Genomic DNA, 25,121 nt, shown 5'->3' with positions numbered 1-25,121 from the left:
GTTTCATCAAAACCAAAAAATTATCCCATAAATTAAAAAAAAAAAAAAAAAAAAAAAACTGATGTTTTGGTAGGATTGGTAGGATCATATGAGATCCTACCATTTTTACAATTTTAATGCGATTCTAAACGTTTTGGTGAGGTAAAATTGTAAAATCGTGCGATCCTATGATCCAAATTGCGATTTTGACAACCATGATTTAACCTACTTCCAATTGTCTATCAAACTACCTCCATGATTAGGGTTCAAGTGATAGCCCAATCCTAACCAAAAACAGAAAAACAAAAAACAATAGCTCAATAATAATTTCATCCTTTATAGTACTTCATATCATAGTTAGAACCCCAGCTCTCCCTCCTCCACCATCTACCTATTTAAATAAATAAATAAAAACCACCTCCATGATTCATGATTGATAACCCTTTTGCCACTTATTTCACATTGAAAAATGAGTTACAGTTTCCAAATTCATGTACACAACACATCCATGAAATTAATCAGAGGCTCCGAGGATAAGTTGCAGTTCTATTTGTCCAACACACCCGGAACTACACATTTTTTTCGAAGTATTCTGAGGCCAAAAAATATCTTAGCTCCACGTGTCTATTACCATATAAAATCGAGGAACCCCAAATCAGCTTTGATTGTTTAGCAATGGTAAAGATTGTTATTAATAACTTTCCCGCTCAATGCAATATATTTTCAATTTCTATATTGATGAAAAGAACAGTTGAAAACTCATTAAAAAGGAACAAACATCCACTATCCTCCTAACTTTGGGAATGATCACCAGTTTTAGGGTATAACACTGAAATTTTCGGGAAAATTGTATTCACTATTTTTTTTTTGTGGAATGTTTACTCTACAAAGCCTTGTGTAAGTATGCTGCCGCCAAAGGTATTTACAACCCAAATAAAACCAAGAAGAAAGCCGCCGCATGTTCTAACTAGTTTGATGTTGAACAGTTGTGACTGGAATCAACCTTAATTACCCGGGTATTATAGGATTCGCAAAACCCACACTTGTGGTATAGCCAGTGGAAGGCTGCGGTCCCCTTCTTATCACAGTCGTTGCACAGTATATCCTAGAATAACAAAAACAGTCACTTTAATACTCAGCTAATAATGATAACTTGATAGGGTTACCGAAGAATTTGAAGATGAAAAAGGACTGGCTGTTTTTTACCTGACAACGATCCCTGTATTCTTCTGGGAGTTCCTCAGAAGCCAATAGAGCATCAAGCATGCCGAAGTAAACCTGAAAGGATGCACACCACAAAAAATTTCATTTTTTTTTCTTGACCTTCCATCTGCAGGTGATAAAGTATCGGTCCAACCAGCCAAACCCCATCCATTCACTCATAACAATTGAGTATTATTCACATTTACAATGTTTAAATGAATGTTGTGTGAATACTAGGAAAATAAAGAAAACACAAATGCAAAGCCATACATTCTTCACAACTTATTAACCAAGTATAAATTTTGGTGGTACTTGCTATTAGCTTCACCCTTAAGCGTCTTGGATGTGTATCCCTTAAAGATTAGCTCATCAAGTCACATCAATTGTAGGATTCTTTTGAGTAGTTCAAGACATTCACTAAGCTAATAGTGAGGTCCATTTAAGTTAGCCAATAAGCATCATCATACAATATTTGGTCAAACTTTTGAAGGTACTGAAAGATTCTAGGTTGACCTAAAGGCTTCTTTTTTGTATTTTCCATTCAATAAGTATAAGAACACGACATTTTTCACTATTTTTTTCACAACTAATAACAGCCTGTTGCAATCTATGTAGTATGGATACAGACACGATACATGATACGGTGACACGACATTTCTTGAAAAACTAGAATACAATACGTCGAGGATATGACAATTAATTAATTAATATTTATTTTTAGGTATATATATTTTTTATTTGGAATAAGTTATGTTTATTTTGGATTTAAAACATATGTAAAAACAATGAAATGTTTGGAAATATATCAAAAATTAATTTAAAGACAATAAATAGTGTTTAAAGTACGAATAAAAGAGTTCAAATAAACTAGACACTCATAAAAAGAGTTCAAATAAACAACATTCATCATCAAAATAGAACAACTGAATTAAAAAATGATTTTTTCCTCCTGAGTGCGTGCTTGACATGTTTGTGTCTGTGTTGGATACGTGTCCATGTCAGATACATGTCTGACACCAATACATTAGCAATTTTGCCATGTCCATGCTTCCCAGGTTGCAATTGGTACATAATAAAAGTGGAGACAGTGATATATCCAAAAGAGAGAGATGTTGCTCCAATCACAACCCCATGTCGATGGTTGTGAAAAGAGTTACAAAAAAACAATGTCCCTAACATTACTCTTTCCTATTTAAATGTTGTACAATGATCAGGAGGTTCCGATTTCATTTTAAGTCTTTGGTTGTAATCGTTACAAAGCTATTACTTTAGGGCCTCCAGAATTCCAATAACTCTTGATTACTTATCTAGAAAATTCAAATAGTTGTGAGATTTATACAATCCTAAAAGAACGATAACACAAAGATTTTTATTAAATTATATATGTGAAAATTCCTCACCTATATGCCACTAAGGCTCAAAATAGTCCAATTTTAAGTTCTTTGAAAGAAAAAAAGGGCAAGTTGAATATGGTTATTTCAGTGTGATACCCAAAGAGCTCATCAATGGATCTTGATAACAGTATAACAGATGAAGTGATATTAAAACACTTACGGCCATATCTCCCAAAGATTTGCTACAAATTGGGCAAACATAGTGACTGCAGGTGTACGCCTGAGATAATAAGTAAGTAGGATATCACATTAAGCACTGATAAAATCGTTATAAGAAGTCAAAAGTTCAAGCAGAACTTCAGTACAGGAACGAAAGCAAAGAAGGCAACAAAATGCAGACCTGGAAGCAATCTGAATGCATAAAATGGCCACATGGAAGAGCTCGAACAGTCGCACTTGACGTGAACAAAAAATCACAGCAAATGGGACAGTTTGTTTCCAGACCTTTCTCCCGGCACTTGTGATCTACCAACTTTATCCCCAGGCAACAATTGCACGTCATGCAGTGAAAGTAATCAATGCCAAGTCCGTTCCCCAGACGGCATAAATTGCAAAAAGGACAATGATAAACTGTCCTGAAATAAAAATATAAAAGAAAATTAAGTAATCCACTTCAGCAATCCTAACCACATATGTTACCTAAACGATCAGAATCAGAAGAAACTATCCCTAATCACCATACTGAACAGACCATTTAGAATATCCCTACGGATTAAATAGCAATAAATGATTATGGACACGTGCACTACCAGTTTGTTACCACATCAAACATATATAACACCAAAACTTCTCAAGAAATAAATTGATCATTACCATGGTTTTGAAACCCGGAAAATTCAAAGAACCAGAAAACGAGAGGTTAAGGTTTTTGAGGTCGGACCGGGGTTCAACTGAGGTAAAACTGTCACATATCATGTCATTTAATTTTTTAGTGGATTTGATACTTAAATTATATTTATTTATATATATATATTAATTTCCCATTCCTTACCGACAAAATGTGTGGCTGAATGGTTTAGACTTTAGACATGCTTATTTGCTGGTTGGGAGCAAGTTCAAGTCCAATAAATGATAAACATGTACTTTGATGTGCAATATATGATAATTTCAACCCACAGTTGGTGGGACCCTCATAGCCCTCTGTTTAAGTCTAAAAAAATTTAATTCAGATAAATTATATATCTCATAATTTTGAATGGAATTTTGACAAATCCACTATTGGATTACATTTTCTTCTTATATCCTCCATGCTTTCAAAGTTTCTAAAAAATTAAATATCAATAGCTATGTCATCAATAAATTGTTTAAATTGCAAGTTTTTGTAGTTTAAAATTATGCATAAAATATAAGCTTATAAATCATATAGTAAATAATATCTAATTAGCACAGAAATTGACATGTGAATTAAAAACGTAAAGAACATGTAATTCTACGATTAGATTTTCAAAATATATAGTAATGTTAATTTTATTAAAGGAAGTTGTAGCCTTAGGCTATAACTAATTTTGTAGCTAAACTTTATTCATTTTGCATTATATTGAAATCTAAAAAAATAAAACCTGATTCATTGATAAATAATTAGGGAGAAAAAAGTTAAAACTAAAGTATGTACCTTTCATCATCAAAAAATTTGCAAATACTGCAATAGTACTTTGCCATTGATAGTCCACCACATGAAGGAGTTGAGCAAACTGGTCCAACAGGCTGAATTTTCAAGCAGCACATACACATCATTTCAGTTGTAGCCTTCCTGCAAATAAATTAATATTAAAAAATAATACATGGAAGTCCATTGATAATCAAGCAGACAATAATATATGGCACAAATATACCTATCCATTGAATGGTCACTGATTTTATCATGGCAGAACCTGCATGTAAATAACTTGCCACAGCAAGCAGCACGGAGCTTACAATTTCTGCTGTAATGCTCACACCCAAATACTTGTTTCTCTGAATCACGAAACGATGGAGAACATGCAAGTAAATCTTCAGAATTTGAACTTTCACCTGCTGTTGCCTGAGGTAACTTCTGCTGAGATGCTATCCACCGACTAACATAACCCATTTATATATCATTACACGTAAAAAGCATATTAATCTAAATAGTCCAATTATATATTGAAGCATACAAACAACACATTAATCTAATAAGTGGTGCATAAGTTTTATAAAGGGTCACAACATTAACTGACCTGGTCATAAGATTTTGAATAAGATATGCTTTTCTTCTTGGATCAAGAGTTGAATCTCTAGAAACTTTTCTTATTTCAGATTCAAGCTCATTTTGATTCATCCTAAAGATATCTTTCCATCCAGGCTTGAAAGTGAGATCACTGTGGTCCAAGCTTTCATAAGCATCAGTGCCTGATATTGTAAATTTGGAATATTTAAGAAAGAAATCTTAACAATATGAATCTTCAACATACTTAACTTTTGAGAAAGAAATCTTAACAATATGAATCTTCAACATGCTTAACTTTTATGACATCCTTTTTTTATATATAAAACAGAACTGAAAAAATAAACTGCAAACACTAGGATCCAATGCACCACTAAAAGAAGCACCACACGAACCTAGTGAAATGCTACTCCCCGATGTTGTCGTCTGTGGAGATGCAGCAGAATTTCCCTCCCACCATTCATTAAGCCATTCACTGAACATTGTATTTTTAGTTGCATTCTTCCACGTGTCCATCATTTTATTCTGCTCCTCCTGAGTAAGAGCAGAAGTGACCCATGGCAACATTGATTGAAGGACTTCTGCACCTGTGGTACCAATTATTCTACCAACAATTTTGTCCTGATCTTCCACAGAAAAATGTCTGTCAAACAGTGGCCACAACTCTAGTTCTTCCCGGAAAACATGTTGATCCAATGTTACTCTAATGGATTTGCACATGCCCTGAAGCTTAGTGGAGAGCTCATCATACTTTCTCATGGTATCATTATGATCAGAAGAATCAAAGTTACTTTCAACTGAATGATCAGAAAATTTTGTACTGTTCAAGCGCTCATGCAGTTGTGTAAGTGCAGAAAGCACAGAAGAAATATCCTCAAATAGTTTCTCTTCCTGCTTGTGGTCCAGAGTGTAAGAGTGGCTCACATTATGAAGAGTCTCTTTAGATTCTAATGCTGGGAATACTATATCATCCTCTGCATTACTATGAGCCCGATATAAACCCCATAACAAACGAAATCTGCCAGTAAACTGCCTAAGAAAGGTCTCATTGCAATCATTAAGCTTTCCGGATTCAACGTCCAAATACTCCAAGTCTTTGCGAATGGCTTTATGAAATTTAAATATGTTATCAATAGGTCGTGTTGCAGATCCAGCATCAGTACAGGCTATGTCTATTTCCCAGTTAAAAAGACTTGAATTAAGGGAAGGAGCAGAAGGACTAAAGGATAGGGAGCGTAGTGACTTTGCTGCAGCTAAAGTCACTCCTAAATTATTGCCATTCACTCCTAACCCAGGGACACAGCAAGACTGATTACTGCAAGGTAATATAACAGAATTCCCAGCTTCCGTAGAATGATGAGCATCACTGTCTTCCTGTGGTATTGAGATTCCACGTTTGACCGGCCTTCTATTGTCATCTGCTTGAGTGAATGAACGTTTTTCCTCAGAAGAAGACAAAGAAGCGCATGCACAGAGCGGTTGGCTAACATATTCTTCCTTGCCGGTCGACACCCTTGCAGAACAACCACTGATTGCACTTGAAGACAAGCAAACATTCCTTAAACGACCTTTACAGGCCCAGCCAGAAAAAAGTTTGACCAGTGCAGAATCTGATGCTGGAGCTGCATCAGACAACTCCAAAAGTTAGGAACAGATACAAAGCAGAGCAGCACACACTTTTTTAACAATATATATAAATAAGAAAAAGTTGAGAACTGATATTGAACCTGCCATATACATATTCTGGAGGAAGAATAAGGCTTCTTCATCACTAACTGATCCTACCAACCATGGCAAGACACATTCAATCAATTTCAAGGGCATCACACATAAACTCTTATACAGGAGTTCACGCTGTTTTTCAGCGCTAAAATGCTTTCGAGCAAGTGGAAGAACCTGCACTTCAAAAGGAAAAGTTAGATAGCTTTTAAGGACAGGTAAGATGCTTGAATGTCTTTTTCAAGTTCTAAATGCAGATAAAAAGTTATTACCGTTTTCTACAAAGAATATGGCGTAAAATGCAGAATATGTGTTATTTCTTGCGAAAGTATTCACCTGAGCTTCCTCATCATGAAAATGTTTCTGTATGTTGTCCATTATTTGATCAGCCTGAGAGCACAACCTTGTACAAAATTCAGCAGACGTTGAGTTGGCTTCAGCACTTTGGATGCTTTCTATCAGGCACCTAAGCTTGTCAAATTGAATTTTTTCTTCTGCATGCTCCTGAGCAAAAGAGAGTTCTGCATCTACAGCAGGGAATATAATTTTGTCCTCGGCAATGCTGCAGGCAGAGAAACAATAGAAGCTCATTTCATGAAATGTTTCATAAGATATGAGAAAGACATGTCACTGTCACATGTCCTCTTTCATTACTAAAAATTATTGCTTTCTAGGTCTAAGGTTAGAAGGAAAAGCAAAAATAATAAATATATGAATCCAGACAGCCTTTACAGCAGACAGTGAAAAGAAAAGACCCATCAAATTCAAAAATTCTTAAATACTAAACCATGCACTTTAAGGTAACTTTACTGCTTGCATCCTTCCATACTTTATTAACAGAACTTCTAAGTATAAAAACAGGTTTAGAAATAAAAGGGAAGTCTGTGAACTAGGCCATGGTACCACTGACCATTATCCCATAGTTAGTCCTTGTCCACAAGGCAAATCACATTAAGTATGCCACAATTGAAGAATTACATTCAAAGACTCATTTTCCAGTAGAGAAAATTAAAATAGGTAACATGACTGAAAAACCAAACCTGTGAAAGATGCAGACCTCTGCAATGAATTGCAGCCTCTTGTTGAATGCAAACAAATCAGAAAAATCTCCAGAAATTTGTATCTTCCTAGCAGCCTCAGCTATATCATTCAACTCTATTTTTATAGCTTTATGCCAAAGCAATATTTCATCTATAGGACAAGAAACAGTGGAATTGGTATGATCAGCATTTAGCTCCATATGCTTCCTTTTACCAGTTTTGGAAGATTCACATGCACACTTCCCCTGCTCAGTCTGACTGATAAAGGCGCTAGCCACAGAATCTTGACATCTGACCTTAAGATTATCTTCGCAACTTTTCTGCATTTCAGACACTCTTAGCCCTTCCATCCAGGCAAATACAACCTTCACTTGAGCCAAGATAAAGTTAGACTAATTTTCTCATAAAACCATCCAAAATGATTTTCCACCAAAAAGAGTCCTCACCTGCTGAAGAAGCTTCTCTTCTGGAATTATCTTGCACAAGCACTTCTGCATGTCCTGACGTTCATCAGATGATATAGAGGAAGAAAGCCAAGGAAGAAATTTCGCCATCATGTTGACAGGAATGCTGCAAAGAAACTGCCATACCAACATGGCCTGCTCTTCAAATGAAAACTTCTCAATAAGCAAGGGGAAGACCTGCCAAAAGAGTAAGGTCCAAACTTACTTCTAACTCAGCATAATTTTTATTTTTTGATAAGTAGTTCTTAGCCCTGCATAGTAAGCTCTATATGGATGGCTGGTGAAGTATGGAGGGTAGTATAAAAAAAAACTCAGTTCCATATATTTTGCAATAAGTATCAAATCTTACATCCTAAAGACTAGAGCACATGATCAACTGTCAGCTCCATCTAGAGCAACATATAGTGGAGAATTTTAAAGGAGTTAACCCACCACTAATTTTGTATCGTGTACGACTTACACAGCATTTGGCTGAGAAAGAAGCAGGAAGGGAGGTTTCATTATTACTCATGCTGGTGTGGATGAAAGTGGAACAATGTTTTTTTTTTTTTTTTTTGATAGGTAATCAGCAAACTATTATTAATGAAAAAATTAGGAAAAATACAAGTTGTTCATGATGATGAACAACAGGAAATAAAAGAACAAACAGCACAGCAAAACAAGTAATCAGGAAACTAAGCTAAGGGAAGACATAAACTTAGAGAGAGAAGAACAATCAGTAAAACCCCAACAACAAGACCACTCCAAAAGACTACATTGGCATAAGTGGAACAATGTAAGGAAGAGGAAAGGGGTTCCTTTCCTCTCTTCCCCACCAAACTTTTTCATCCATAAGTAGAGGGAACGGGATGGAAAAATGGTTGTCTAATGTCTATATATTTTTTATTCCACTCAGGCCCACCATTTGTTATTTCTTCCCTCCTTTCTTCTTTGATCAACCAAACATAGGAAGATAAAGTTAGTTAGCCATCTCTCCCCCCCCCCCCCCACCTCTCCTCCTCCTCATTCCCTCCTGTTTCTTCCCTTCCAATCAAACAAATTGTTAAATTCTATGTCTTGGCATGTGAGTAGCAACACATACTCAGCCCTGGACAAGAAACCTTAAGGAAAAATTAAAGATGAGTTTAATAGCTTATCATTGTTTTCAGAATCATTCACATTGTACGATAAAACATCTTAGGCACTTGGATAACCACTGATGTGTGATACACATTATATAACTGTTTAGGGGGGAAAAGTCCTTTTGGCAAGAAACCAGGACCAAAAAAACTTGGAGCGGTTAAAACAACTGAAGAAGCCCCCCTCTTCATAAATTTGATGACATAATAGAGGCCCTCCATATAATGTCTGTAGACTCGCCAGCTTACAGAACACTATATAGCCAAGATGCATATCTTTTTCACACACATCACATATAAATGACCTACACACACCTAACCTCAAATTGGATTTTCGTAATGGCCCATGATGGTTTCATTAAAAAAAATTCCTGCACAGCCAAAGGAAGGGAGGGATTCCTTAAGGGAGCCTTGACATGCAAAGTATCTTCTTAAAAAATGACCTGATCAGAGCTTCTCTGAAATTATCACTGGCTACTCAAACAACAGCTGTCTGCTGAAGTAGAAGCAATGACCAGAGGAGAATACAAAATGTATCAAGACATCCAAGGAATGTATATATCCCAATTTATGCAAAAAATACAACACATTTTCTGTTATGAATATAACTTTTAGTGAGGATTACAGTCAAAAAGCATAAAAAATTAGTACTCCCTATGAAATCTTGTATACTACTTACTTTTCGTAATTCATATAATTTTGATTTTTTTAATATAAGTACTGAAATTTTATTGAACATGAAAAACGCCACCCAGTACACAAGGATTTAAAATAATTGCTTTTAATTATCAAATGATGGAAAATAATACATATGGCCCACCCTAATTAGTCTATTAAGGATCCACAACCGACCCCAAAATTTTGGGACTAAGACTTGGTTGTTGTTGTTGTTTGACATTCTTTAGATCCAATCAAGTATACCCTAAATATAATAAAATGAAATAAAACTACCATAATAATCTATTAAAAAAACTATCACAATAGAAATGAAACAAACAAACACCTGTTCCTCTTCCTTGAACATATGCTGGCTAATTGATGTTTGAAGAGCTCCAGTACAAGAAGCCAACTCTCTTCTATAGCTTTCTTCATTTTGCAAATTTGACTTTAACAGCTCAAACAACTGATCAAAAAGAACAATTTCTCCCTCATGCTCTAGTGAGTAAGTTCGGGCAACATTCTTTACACGTATATCCAGAGCTGGAAAGATAACCTACAATGCCAAAAGAAAACATGATATAATAATCTTAATTGATGAAAGAAAAAAAGGAACTTTCCAAAGTGAACTGATAACACATGATTTAATAAGTCTGCATTTCTCATTTATTTAAGAGCTTACTACTAGAAGTGTTGAATGTTACTTATCACTTCTGTAATTTTATATCCAAATTCTTTTGATCTTTAAGTTTTAGATGTGCATGTCTGTGCATATGTATACAAACATACATAAACATTATATGATAGTGACCCGAAATTAGCTTTCCAAAGTGAACTGATGACCCAAAGTAGTGAACCAACTCTGTCTGTCTCCATCATACCTCAAGTCAAAGCATCATTCCCCATTAGCGTAACCCATATTGCAAAAAGAAACCTATCCTAGCCAACTAAGCTCTACAGAACATAAAATAAAGCTTACATGCCTGGATTGTTATCATTAAACCCTAATCCTCTCAATTCTTGAAATATCAACTATGTCAGAGCAACAAGCAATTTAAGGTCCTAATGGGATGCAGATGGAGTCAGCAACATATATAGAAACAATGGAAGCTCCAAATAAACGTTTCCTAAGCTAACCACAACAAGGAGATCTATGCATGGCACACCATATTTATTTAATATTATAAGAAATTATAGCAAACGTTGCAAAGGCGACACCATTATTCACTTGTCCAGGCAACATCTTCTTAATGAGCAAAGTGAAACAACAAACATCAGTGGACATGTTAAAAATTAGAAAAAAGTGATATTGTATAGCCCAGAGACACATATGCAAGCAATTCCTGATAGTAAAATAGTTATGAATCCAGTAAAATTTGAATCACAAAGCTCTACCTACATTCAAAGCCACTCAGTGAGTTAAAAGTGAGAAAAATGCCCCATTGTTTATTTCAATAGAACAAGTAAGTCAAATTTACATGCTATTGTGGTGTGATAAATGAGAGAAATATAACCACTCATACTTTCTTAGACATAAACCTCATTTAAATGACGAATGAAATCAAAAATAGTTTGGAATTTATTATAAAAAGGGAAAGTTTTCTAATCCAATGGATTGCATACCAAGATAGGTATCAAAAATAGGTGTCACTGAGACCGTGTTTGTAAATTGAAACTAGTGTTCCGATTAATACAGCGATCCCATCATTGGTGGGTAAACCCAGCAGTTTTGTAAAATTCCTGGTTTTTGTATTCCTCTTACTGGATTCTAGCCTTCTCGTTATCATGAATATTTAAAATATATATATATATATATATATATAAAATATATATATGGCGATGTAAGTGTCCAAAAAACCCTAAATTTGAGCCATGTGGCAGTTCAGCAGTTGGTGTCTTCCTTGTAAGACTGCCTTTGTTGGCAAGTAGATTTGGAGGCAAGAAACGATACATTTAGGTCAGAGTAAGTTGTAACTTAAGGCACCCGTATACAAATGCAAGACTCTAATTAAAATCCGGATAGCTCATACATCAGGGCCACATATCAATGAAGCATGATTAATGTTTCTGCAAAATTGTACTTACAATGAATTGTTGCCAGAGAAGCTTGAAAATTTTAAATTATTTGAAATTATCATGATAATGCAACAACCCAACTGCGGATTTAGCCTCTAATATCATTTACTAACTTCCTCTCGCAATCCTAACGGGGAAGCTAGACACACAATAACACATGTAGCTCAATCCAATAAATGAACGAACACAAAAGTGGAGCAAGATTTGATATTCGCTACCAATTAACATAACCTCTCAATTAAACCAATTGAAATATCAGAAGAAAATTGAACCATCACCACTATCATCAACCAAAGCCTTCAATTTTTTTTTTTTTTTTTTTAAAGTAAAATTTGAAAAACGCAGTTACAAATGTCTAATACTCAAAAATCCGTACACTATCCAAAATTCCAAATTAAGTAAACACACAGCCAAAAAGGATAATCAATTTTATTCAAGCTAACACCTAAATAAACAAAAACTGATAGAAAATTCATATTATTTAACCTCCAAAAAAAAAAAAAAAAAAACATTTCCAATCTGAAAGAAATCCAAAAAATTACAAAACACACCTCGTCCTCGGCATTGCAGTGGTGCTTGTAAATAGCTCGGAGAAAATGGTAGCGGTCGAACAAGGGCTTGATATCGCCGCCGGCGGTAGCAAAAGTGACGGCGGCATGGTGTAACCTCTCGAGCTCGGAACGTATAGCCTTGTGAAAGAACAAGAAGATTAGGATCGGGGGCTTAAGCGACGAGTTCTTCAAACAAGTCTTCGACGGTGTGGGCTCCATAGCTTTCACTGGTCCCGCCATTACCGCCACGCCGCCACCACCGTCTCGGTGTTGCAGGCCCGGAAATGGAGTCCCCATTCCGAATCAGATTTTTCAAAACCCTAGATTTTACTCTCTTTTCTGTTTCTCTGGGCTTTGGCTTTTTGCTTTTGTTAGTGTTAAATGGGTTTTTGCGCTTTCAACGTGAAACGGAGTCTGGGGCTAAAAGCTTAGGCAAACACCAGTTGTTTTGTTTTGAAGTGAAAATGAAAGAGAGTCGGATGGTGGGTAGATACTAGATAGATAGATAGAGAAAAGGAGGAGAAATGTCTTCTTTATATTGTTTGTACACGTGGCGGCACAAGGCCACGCTGTAACCAAAGTTAAAAGTTTTTCCACCCAACACACTCCAGTTTTATAATTATTCTTTATTTTTCGGTGTGTTTGTGTTTAACGTTCCAGATGAACGAGAACGTAGTTTTTATGATTATTAATTAATAAATAATTTAACAAAGTTTGACGTTATCTTCTAAAAATAAAATTTATCTGGGCCTGCTTTTTTTTTTTTTTTTTTTTTTTTCATCTTGACAGGCATTTGATTCTGGAAAAAAAAAAAAAAAAAAGCTCTTATATTAACCCATAAATTATTCATGCAATTATTTTCTATTTGAAAAGATTGGATGCTATGTGTGTTAGAATAATTTACCATTTATGACAAGTTTAAGGATAATGTAATTGCACTAACATGGGTGCATAATGTATAAGATAATCTTTTTTTTTTTTTTTCCCTTTAATGCCACCATCATGATTAGAGAAATCGCCCTCCATAATGATGTCATGCAACCAACTTGGCTCGTGGCCTAAGTGCTTGACACACAGCTACTATGCTTCTATGCTTCTAACCAAAATACTTTACATAATTTTTACTGCAACATGTGGGAGTTATGAGTGGTAAAGATGTGAATACACTATTTTTTTTCCTCTATCACTCACAAGTCGTTACGTAGTGAGTTGTGACAAAAATTATGTAAAATATTGTGATACCAACATTTCTCGCTTCTATAACTAGATACTATAGCTTCTTGAGAAAGTTTAGCAAAATTTTTAGTTTTTTGTGTTGTAACTTTTATCACGACTTTAATATAGTCGATTGTGAGTGGTTGACAAAAAATTGTAGATCCATATGACAGTTATTATTCATTACTCATACTCAACCACTTCAGCAAATTGTGACAAAGTTTATATATATATATATATATATATATATACAAGATAAAAATTATATTCTAACCTAATTTAAGTATATATGTATGTAAAGCTCCTTCTTGAAGACTTAAACTTCAGCTCTTGCCTCCCACACCCCAAAAGTACTTATATTTATGGAGTGACCACTGTACCAAGGGTGCACGGTGGTAACTTCTTGGAGCATTGATTCCAGTTTTTATTAAGCCATTAATGATTATATATCAAAATGCTTATTCTGCCGTTAATGATGATATACATGCATGTGTGTGCTGGCGCATGTTTATGACTATAAAAATTCAATAAGTAGCAATGAATTTTATTCACAATTCTTATGATAATCATGGTTCATAGCATAAATATATATTAGAAAAAAAAAATTAATTTAGTAAAGTTCTTTGTCGTCGAATAAAGAGATTTGGATTCATATCTGCATACACTATTAGCCTAATGATAAAGAGTAATTGTTATGGAGTATGTTAATCTAGCATATCTATTAATCAAAAGTTTTACCATCGCACACCCTTAATGCAATGGTAACTCTATAAGTATAAGCGCTTGTAGAGTGTGGGAAGGGACAAAAACTGGGGTTCAAGTCTCCAGAATGGAGTTTTACACATATACATACATAAATTAAGTTGAAGTAGAATTTTATCTTGTATAAAAAAAATTAAACAAAAGTTTTATTACCAAAAAAAAAAAAATCATATGTTTAAATATGCCTTTTACACACATATATACATAAATTAAGCTAAAGTAGAATTTTATCTTGTATCAAAAAAAAAAAAAAAACAAAACAAAAACAAACAAAAGTTTTATTACCAAAAAAAAATTCATATGTTTAAATATGCCTTTTACTATTCTATCACTACTCTATAAAAAATACTAGGTAAAAAATATATAATTATCAATTATTGTTGTATAACCTTCTCAAAAAAATTATTGTTGTATAAGAAATATGTTAATCAATTTAATTAATGAAATTTCAAGATTATATCAAACGGATTGGAATGTGATTACCCTAATTCTATAAGAAGACATTTTTAATGTTATGACTTATGAGTTCACATAGTAACATGTAAATGCTAGCTATATGTCATTAGCTATATCCAACTTTTATATTAGAGATGAATACCTTCTCTAGTTATTATTTTGTTATTTATATGCAATTAAATGAATTTACAATAACTTTGAAATTTTTATTTATATAAAAAAATTGATTAAGAATTTTTAATAATTTCTAGTATTTAATGTAATTACCAAATTGATTTTTATTAAGATTATTACTTTGTAACTTAATAATAATAAAGATAGATCAATAAAATAATTTTTTTTCATATATATATATATATATATGTGTGTGTGTGTATTTGGTAATTACATTAAATACACACACATATTCCTTTTTTAGTTTAAATTAAAATTTTATTTCAATAATTTAAATAAAATAAATCAATAAAAATAAGTTGGTCCAAATACACTAATAAACCCATAAAAATTATTTTATGTGTCTAATCCATGTAAAGAGTTTATGATATACTTTTTCCTTTCCCTCCAATATTTTTTTTATAAAAGAAAAATTTTTATATACAAAATCTAGTTAATGGCTATCTGGCACTCGCTAACTATATTTTAAAAAGAAATTTTTCTATATATAGTTTCTTTAAAAAAAAAAAAAGTATCCTATATTTATTTAAATGACTAATGCATTATATATTTCTCCTTTTAATTTACGTAGTTCATTAAATTAAATTTGATTTAAGGTATAGGTTCTTAAAAATAATATAATTAATTTTCTTTAATAGAAGCCAAAAGTCTTCTTTTTTTTTTTTCTTTTTTTTTAAGAATATAAAGCCAAAAGTCTTATAACTTATAGCCCGTTTGGATTGAGATAAAAGAGGAGGAGAATATGATAGAAATAGCTGAAAATAAGTTAATTTTGAACTAAATCTATTCAGTTCTACTCTACTTCCCCTTCTTTTCCCTCAATCCAAACGGAACATTAATTAATTGACAACTCACATCTAATAGAAGACTCTCTCTTTAAAGAACACCCCCTCCCCCCCTTTTTTTGCATTTTAAGAATTAAGGACAATGTGTTTTTATCTTAGAGGAAATGACAATTTTGGTTTTCTAAATTTAAGAGTTAGAGATATTTATTACATTTTTTATTTATAAAAAAATAAGGTTTATCTTCAAATTTTATTATTGTTATATTTTTTATATGACTTTTATATGTTTAAACATGTAAAATAATGCGCAGTGGTTGAGCAATAGCTCTTCAGTCGCTATATTCATGCGATTAAATCATGTTACATAAATAGACTCTATATGTATTTTTTATTTATCTTTTATATGTAATTTTTTTGATTTAATTTTTTTATATATTCAACTTTGCATCTTTGTCTCTTTAAATAAAATTCTATCTCCACCACTTCATGCACCCTTCTAATCAAGTAACTGTTACTAGATATTCTTAGAATATAATTTACGTGGTACTCAACACCAAGAAAAGCATTCACATAATATAATAATAATAATTAACTTTTTATATTACATTTTAAGACCATGTCATGTTTTTCTATCAAATGATTTACATTAAATTCCTCCTTTTATTTTTCTTTTTTAGAAATGTTACGTTTCAGAATAATTTCACAACAAATCTTAAATGACTAGTTATTATTGGTGGACAAAAAAATAATTTAAGTGATCGGCCTAGATTAAAATTTTAAAACTAGTAATAACTTATCAATTAAAATCGTTGTAAAAATGTTATAAATGTAACATTCCTCATTTTTTCTCATTTCCCTCTCCCGTGTGTATTTGTGTTTGTTTCTAAAAAAAAAAAAATGGATAATTGTCCCATATTACTTTAAAAGTGTGTTATATATAGTATAACTTGTTCCATACTTTCTTAAAAGTTATCATAACTTTTGAGTAAAATTTGTGGTATGTCTTTTATGTTAGAACTCATTTCTCTCTCTCATGTGTGTGTATTTGTTTCTTAAAAAAAAAAAAAAAAATCATTTTCTATGTCTCTCATAATTATAGAATTTTTTTTTTCTTCAAGAAATGATATAATTATAATAAATGTTAAGTGGCATGTTGTTATTAACTATTATTAGTAAATAAAAATGTATTTTTAGTAGTAATTAGAATCAGTAACAATTTACGATTTAGGGTTTGTTAAAAAAATGTTACCATTTAGTAGTAAAAAATCATTTTATCAGTAATTACATTTCCCTCTTCCATAAATTTCAGTAAAAAAATTCTGAGGATATTTGCTATAAAAATGAAAAAAAAAAAAAAAAATCAAAGGATGGCCGATTAATAAAAGCAGCCCATTTTGTAATGGTGACACGTGACGACAAAGGGCAAGACTTAAGAGACGTGCCAGGTGTGAGCGTAGAGCAACGTGAAAGCAGCAGGAAGAGCGTGACACGTGTGTGTACAACACGAGAGCATAATCCTCCACCACGGACAGTGTTTTGGGAGCTTCTGAATTCTTCATATCTGTCCACGTAAGCTTCCATAGATTCAGAGTGACGAGAATGCTCTCCATCACACTTCAATCAAAGTGACAAGGTGTCGTGGGCCTTTGGTCATTTTACGGTTTCTTAACTAAAAACAAAAGTGGATATTTATTAATTGGATTTAAGAAATAAAGTGGCATTAAAGACAATAATTGTCAAAGTATGACATCAATTTGGTCTATCTTTCTAGTAGGTAAACCGGTGGACACCATTATCAATCCAAGGACTCACTTTACCAATTTGAAAATGCTTAATCTTAGGAAGAGCAATCGCATCAAGAAATTTTCCTTTATCCTATTTTATCATTTCAAAAAGTCACTTTGTCAATTATATAAAATTATTTTACAATATATCCAACATCCCAACTTTTATTTTCCTATTATACTCATTAAAATAATATTTCTACACAATAAAATAATATATCCCAAAATTACCATAATTTACAATACAACACATTATTTATTCTTTCTCTCTCATTCTTTCTGTTCAAGAACAACCACAAATTTACACCGGCCACCATGACCACCAACCACCATCAACACCAACACAACAGCTCACAAATAATATATCCCAAATCCACTCATAATCACCGACCACCATAACCACTGGCCACCATGACTATAACCCAAATCCTACCAAATTTGCAACAAAAATCATCTAAAAAACCAATGAAAATTACACAAACCCATCATCACGAAGGAACAAAGAAAAAAACACAATAGCATCACCACCTAAAACTCACCATCAACACCATCACAACACCATACACAACCCACAATCCAAAATCAACCAAAGACCCACACCATAAACCCACGAAATCAACCCACAACCCAGAAACTTAGATTGGCAAGGGGTGAGACTGCGAGGCGGCGATGGCAATCAGAATCCATAGCAAAACCCATCAGAATCCACCCCCATCTCCACCACGCACGACCTCGCCATGACCTTGCCGTGACCCACGCCGATCTCCACCAAACCCATCACCAATCTGAGCAACCCAGAAACCCAGCAACACTGGACCTAAACACTGGCAATCTCCGACAACCAACAAAACCCAACAACATCAGACTTGAGAGAACCACGACCCACAACCCACTTCAGCCATACCCACCTCTTCCTTTAAGCATCGGTCACAACCAAAAAAAAAAAAAAACCACAGAACTTGCCGATCCAGCGACACAAAGAGAGAGAGTGAGAGTTGAGAGCAACTCAGAGAGAGAGAGGGAGACGAAATGTGAGGAAAGAGAGAGAGTTAAGAAGTCTGAGAGGAGAGAGAATGAATAAATTAGATTAAAATAAATATCCAATAGTCTACAGTGTCATTCTACATGTAGAATAGCATTGTAGCAAGATTGTAAAAAAATTTACAATTCTGAGCATTTGCAATTCCAGATGTAGGAGGTTTTTGAGGGAAAAATGCTAAATAAACCTTACATATGGCATTTATAATCCAGGGTGCGAATGCTCTAAGTACTACACTAAACAAGGCTTATGAGCTTATTGAATGAGAAAATGGGTAACACTCGTAATGACATAATAATGTACTATGATGAGACTACAATTGCACAGTCAACTTTCTAACTCCCATAAATTTTTTTTAATAATTTATTTTGTTTAAATAAAATACTAATTTTGTTTGTAACATCAATTTCACAAGTACTACTCCGATGCAAAATGGGAGAAACTAAAAAATAGAAAACCCAATCTCCATTCTTTAGTTTTTATACAAGGCTTACAAAAGGATGATAATATGTCATTTATTTAAAACTCAATTATTGATTCATGCAAATAAAAAAAAAAAAAAAAAAAAAACTAAACAAGCCCACCAATAGTGTAAAAACTCAAAAGAAAAAAAAATGAAAGAAATATTAAGGGGGTGTTTGGATCAACAATTTTCATAACTCATAACTCTATTTCCATAACTCATAAGTCAAAAATGGTGGGACCCATAGCTATAAGTCCATTTGGCACCACCATAACTCTGTTTCCATCACTTAATTTTCTGATTTTTGAGTGATGAGTTATGGAAAATGAAAACAAATTTTAGCTGTCTTCAGTTTCCATAACTTTGTTTTCAATAGCATTTCTGTAAATAACACCACATACCCGGTCCCACAGTTAGAGCAATACACATGAGGCGCACCTTTTGATACTCTCTTCAACAGCTCTCTTTAGCTCTTTCATCTCAGACTTCTCTCTTCAGTAAAGCAGGGCTCTCTCATCTCAAACTTCTCTCATCTCCATTCTAGTACCACCACAAGCTAAAAGAAGCTCTCACTGCCCTCACCTCCTCACGCACTATTTCAGTGATTCGAGCTCAGCCAACCCACACTGCCGTGTGACGGTAACGCAGTGCTTCACGTGCCAACCACCAACCTCTTTCTCAATTTTTTCTGCAGAAATCCGAAGGTATTCTTTACATTTGAGCTGTTTATATATCTAATTTGTTGGTAATAGCAAGGTATTTCACATCTTTTACATCGAATCAACGATTGGTGGTGAGAAGTTTGCTGCTTCTCTGTTTTTTTTTTTTTTTCCTTTGTTTGATGTTTGGGTTTTCGCATATGATTTAACTATATCAACCCGTGGTGAAGGGTTTTCAACCTGTGGTGATGAAAGTTTGCTTCTCTGCTTTTTTTCTTTGTTTGATGTTTGGGTAATCATCTGATTTGATCTATTGACAAAATAAAGTATGGGTTTTCAACCTGTGGTGAACCTGTGCTTCTCTATTTTTATTTTTTCTTTGTTTGATGTTTGGGTAAGCATCTGATTTGATCTACTGAATTCCCATGGTTATGGTTTTTTTTTATTTTTTTATTTTTTTATAATAATTTATGGAACTAAGGTCCTCACAGTGTAAGAAATGTGTGATAATTTGTTAGGTGTCGTATGTTTTTCTTTTGTTTTTGGGCAGTGTGCATGGGGGGCTTTTGTGTCTCGTTTGTTGCATGTAATGTTGATTAGGGTTTGAACTTTTAAGAACTGAGCTTTGCACAATTTGCATAAAATTTTTTGTGTTTTACTGATCAGTTTGATTAATGATATCAGTAAATTTGTCTTGTAAGTCATGCTATGATCAGTGTTTTTGTTTGATATGTGAACTTAGAAGCTAATTGGTGCTCTGTTTGCTACTTGTTTTTATGAAATTATGCGTTTGCTAGCCAAGTGATCAATGGGTGAAGATTGTGGTTTATGTTTGAATTTGAGTGATTAACAGCGAGGACGTATTTTGTTGCTTGTTGCTGATTGCAGTTATAGTGATAATTTCAGGTATATTTTAATAATTTGAGAAGTAAGTGTTAATGTATTTTTCATTATTGATCAATCAGTGAGTCCTATTTATGATGTGTCTGTTAATGTTTGATCAATTTAGGAGGGAACTTGTTTGTTGGTGCTGGGTAATGGTAGTTCTTTTTTGTCTTATTGATATTGTGAGTTTTATTAGTTACTTTGATTTCTATGTGCAAATTCGAATGTATGAGTTCAATTGAACACATTAGATTGTCCATATCATGGGAGTACTTGTATGTTGTTCTTTTATTAATTTAAATGGCAGTACTTGTATGCTGTTTTGTTATTATTTTTACATTTTTGTAAGATTATATAGGGGATACTGACAAAATTAGTGAAGGACATGTAATTTAAGTATGTTGTTGATGGAGCATTATACCCTATTTGATCATGGCATTGGTGCCGCATTCATTGCAAAGTGGCCATGTGACATGCATGAAATGAGTTTTTCAGTGACTTGCCTATTTCTTGTTATTTTTAAGCTTTAGTAGAGACTTTTCATGTTTGATCTATATTTCTTTGTTTCCACTTTAGTTGTTGTACATGTGATTCCAGAACTGTAACTTAGTAGTTGATGTGGTTCACAACATATTTACACCTACAAAGGAAAAAAAAAAGGTTCTTTTTAATTTTGTCTTTATTTTGGAGTAATTGAAGTTTTTTAAGTCCTTGGTAGTTGGTGCCATAACTAACATCTTATAGTTGAATACACTTAAACAGTGAATCATATAGCCCATTGAATGAATTGAAAGTTAGACATTTAAGGATGGTGATTCTCTTATCAACATAATTTAACAATGGCGTAAATACACTTTTAGTCTCTACATTTTGACCTGATTTCTATTTTAGCCCCTACATTTTATTTTTACCATTTTTAGTTCCTAAACCAATTAACGCGTGACATTTAAGTCCTTACCATCACCCAACTAATAGAAAATGTTGATGTGGCTGATGGCACAGTAAAATAATAATTAAAAAATCTATTTTGACATTAAAAAATTGCCACATCAACATCTAAATTAAAAAAAAAAATTAATTTATTAATTTTAATTAAATGAAAAAACAAAATTAATCCCAAAAATCAAACCCAGAAACCTATAGATTGTGTGGCGTGCAAGAACTTGTTCTTCATATTCTTCCCATATCCAAGAACAATCAAACCCAGAACAAGAGCACAATCAGGCCCATAACAATGCAAAATTTCATACAAAATTCCTATCCTCCACCAAACCTCCAGAACATGAAAAAATCATCAAACCCAAACCCACGTGAGAAGACCAACCCAGAAAAATCATCAAACCTCCAACCCAGAAAAATGTCAAACCCAGAAACCTCCAACCCAGAAGATGAACTTCATTCTTCATGTTCTTCTCCAAATCAAGACAAACCCAATTGACTAACCCACTCAAAATCAATCTTAGCACAAAAAATTCCAACACAATCAACATTGAAACCTCTAGGAAATCAAACCCATAAATCCAGAAAAATATACAAATCCGCATAATTTTTAAAAAAAAAAAAAAAAAAAACCTAGAACAATTTGGGCAAAATCTTAGAACACAAACAAACTCAGAACACATACAAACCTAGAACATCAAGGGCAAAAAAAAAAAAAAATAAAAAAAACACAAACAAACCCAGAATTCGCCATCAACAACACCAAATCTGCTATCAACAAACCCAAATCCACCATCAACAGCATCGAATCCACCATCAACAAACCCAAATCTGCCATTAACAACACAAAAGCACCAATGTTCTCTACCTTCCTTCTCCGGCGGAAAACTCCTTATGCAAAGCGACCTCGACCACTTCGATTCGGGGCTCCAACGCCATCGTTCTCTCTTACCTAGGTCGAGTTCATTTTTCCAATGAAATCCATTGTTCCCATCGTTTTCTCCGCATCAAGAGAGAACCTTGATCTGCTGCCCCACGAACCCAGGTCCACCCACAGCTCCACGACCCCACGCTGATGTCCACTGTGACAACCCAAAATCTCAGATCGACCACCACCAAAACCCGAATCGCAACCTACACGTCTCGCTCCTCAAAACCCAGACCCAAATCAGTCATGCTCCTCCACCACAAATCAAAACCCAAACCCATAGATTGGCTTCACCAGCAACAGATCGGAGACATTGGAGGTGGGTATGGCTTTGCCAGCGTGAGGGAGATTTTTTGCCTTGGTGGATCGGGTACATGCAGGAACAAGATTGGCCACGTTTGATAGAGAAATTCTCAATTTCAAGCTTTTAGATGTGAACACAAAAAATCTTGCAGAAAGAGGTTACAAGACTTATAAATGAAGTGACTTTCTCAATACCTAGATTGAAAAAAAGAAGCGTTTCTCTTGTCAATGATCAAGTTGAGGCAAAGAATCAAATCTGTGGACTTTGATGGCTTTGTAGACAAGGAAAACTGGGATTAGACTTCAAACCTAGATGGAATTCGACGCCAAAAATGGGACTCAGCATAGACAACCAAAAAATGAGAAGACTTTACATTGATTTGAGATTCAGATTTGGAAGGTCTCAGCTTTTTTGGTACTAAAAAGAGTAAAGAAAACAAAATATAAGGAAATTACAAACCAATTTGGGTTTGAGAAGTCCTGGGATTGAGTTTAATTTTTCTGGGTCTTGGGATTTAGTTTAATTTTGTTTTTTAATTTATTTTCTTTTTTTTGTTTAAATTGTAAAATGCCAAATAATATTTTTTAATAATGTTTTAATTGCCACGTCAGCGTCTCGTCAGCGCCACGTTAGCTAATAGGGTGTTCCGTCAGCCACGTCAGCATTTTCTGTTAGTTGGGTGACGGTAAGGACTTAAATGTCACGAGTTAATTGGTTTAGGGACTAAAAGTAGTAAAAATAAAATGTAGGGACTAAAATAGAAATCAGGTCAAAATGTAGAGACTAAAAGTGCATTTACGCCTTTAACAATTTAAAATCAAAGTTTTTTCTTTGGATATATCTAAAAGACTTGAAAGTTAGACATTTAATTTATTTCCTTTCCTCTTAGAAATTTGAATCTTCTGTAATTCATTTGTCATATTTAAAATAGTTTTTTGGTAGCTATCTTTAGCTTCTGCATTCAGTTTCTATATAAATCAAGCTCATTTTAATAGAGGATGATATGGTTGAATATTTTCTTGCTGAGGAATAAGACACCTAAGTAGTGTGGTTCCTATAAATGGATAATAGGACGTTAATGTGAAACCTTTGAATTTTTTTTCCTCAATGTGAAACCTTTTTATTTTTAATTTTCTACTCAGTTTGAAACCTTTTATTTTGTTGTAGTCCATGTGAATCCTATGCTCAATATTTGTTCCTCTAAAAATACTAGGATATCTTTATTGTACTTGTGATATGATTGTGTATGAGATGTGTATGTTGTTCTTTAAGATGGCTGCGGAGTTGATAACATGGGATGCCAATTGCAAGGATGTGTTGTGTGACTCTGTACTTAGACACTATGTTTGTGGGAATTTGCGTCCTTATCATGGCAATGCGCCAGTGTGGGAGGAGATCACATACAATCTTAATGCCCATATGGGGAAGGCCTTTACTGTAAGGCGGGTAATTAGGAGGTGGAAGCGTATTCATAAGAATTATCGCAGAGCAATGAGGGTCCGTACCAAATCTCTTCGGCCCAACGTTTCCCCCATGGCCTCTCTAGACCAATTGTTTGATGATCCGCTTCAATAAGAGGCGAATGCGTAGTCGAAGCAATTTAGTGCGTGTCCCTTTTGATATATTGCTAACATATTTTGTTCCTATTATGTTCAGTAGCGTACTTTCTTATGGATTATCATGTACTTAACCATGCACTAACCTAGTTGTATTTGTGACCACTTATTCAGTTTACTAACTCATTGCTTCGATCTTCCATCTTTTGTATATCTGGTCACATTGTATATGTGGTAAACCTCGATGAAGGATTTATATATTACCACTGTTTCTTACATTTTGTGCATGCTTTTTTTTATCCGTGTTGATTTAATTGTGGAATATTTTTCATTTTTTGAACCCTTTAAACCTACATGGCATATGAGTCCTATAGTCCTATTAATCAATTCATTTATTTATTATCTATGATGAGCTTACCATGTGAGATATTTCAAATAGATGGCACATGAATCACAAGAGACAAATGAGAAAAAGTGGCCTCCCCATGTAGAACATATTTTTATTGAAATCATGTTGGAGGAACAACTTAAGGGTAACATGCCAAACGGTGTGTTCAAAGGTCCTACATGGGCATCAATTACAGCTGAACTTAACCAAAGGACCGGGAAAGACTTTGTCTCTAAGCAAGTTCAACAAAAGCACAATAGGCTCCGACTCAAACAACGCAAGTGGAGCCAGTTGCTAAGACACATAGGGTTGGGTGGGACGAGCAGACCCAAACAATGACTTATCCTGACGAGATGTGGCAGAATGTGATTACGGTATGTTTACTGTTGTTTATTAATTAT

At 33.8% G+C, this 25,121-nt stretch overlaps 1 protein-coding gene across 2 annotated transcripts; it reads right to left on the bottom strand.

The window, feature by feature from the left end:
• Positions 1-688: 688 nt before the first annotated feature.
• LOC115990279 (zinc finger protein BRUTUS-like) lies at positions 689-12,874 on the bottom strand. 2 transcript variants are annotated; one of them, XR_004092148.1, is made up of 14 exons: positions 12,384-12,874; positions 10,103-10,312; positions 7,964-8,158; positions 7,518-7,882; positions 6,814-7,039; positions 6,486-6,654; positions 5,154-6,380; positions 4,772-4,943; positions 4,409-4,630; positions 4,189-4,326; positions 2,917-3,146; positions 2,737-2,796; positions 1,186-1,257; positions 689-1,084 (listed from the first exon to the last, which is right to left on the bottom strand). XR_004092148.1 is itself a non-coding variant. In XM_031114127.1 (14 exons), exons 1-14 carry the CDS (start codon positions 12,678-12,680, stop codon positions 947-949), a joined length of 3,726 nt encoding a protein of 1,241 aa, XP_030969987.1. In that variant the 5' UTR covers positions 12,681-12,874; the 3' UTR covers positions 689-946. The 2 variants fall into 2 exon arrangements, 1 of the variants encoding a protein (XP_030969987.1); XM_031114127.1 differs by having other exon boundaries at positions 2,917-3,151.
• Between the last annotated feature and the right edge of the window lie 12,247 nt (positions 12,875-25,121).

Source organism: Quercus lobata, chromosome 1 (assembly GCF_001633185.2).
Source record: "Quercus lobata isolate SW786 chromosome 1, ValleyOak3.0 Primary Assembly, whole genome shotgun sequence".
Taxonomy (NCBI): domain Eukaryota; kingdom Viridiplantae; phylum Streptophyta; class Magnoliopsida; order Fagales; family Fagaceae; genus Quercus; species Quercus lobata.
The sequence above is the reverse complement of the archived record's forward strand: the minus strand, read 5'-3'. Positions and strand labels throughout refer to the sequence as shown.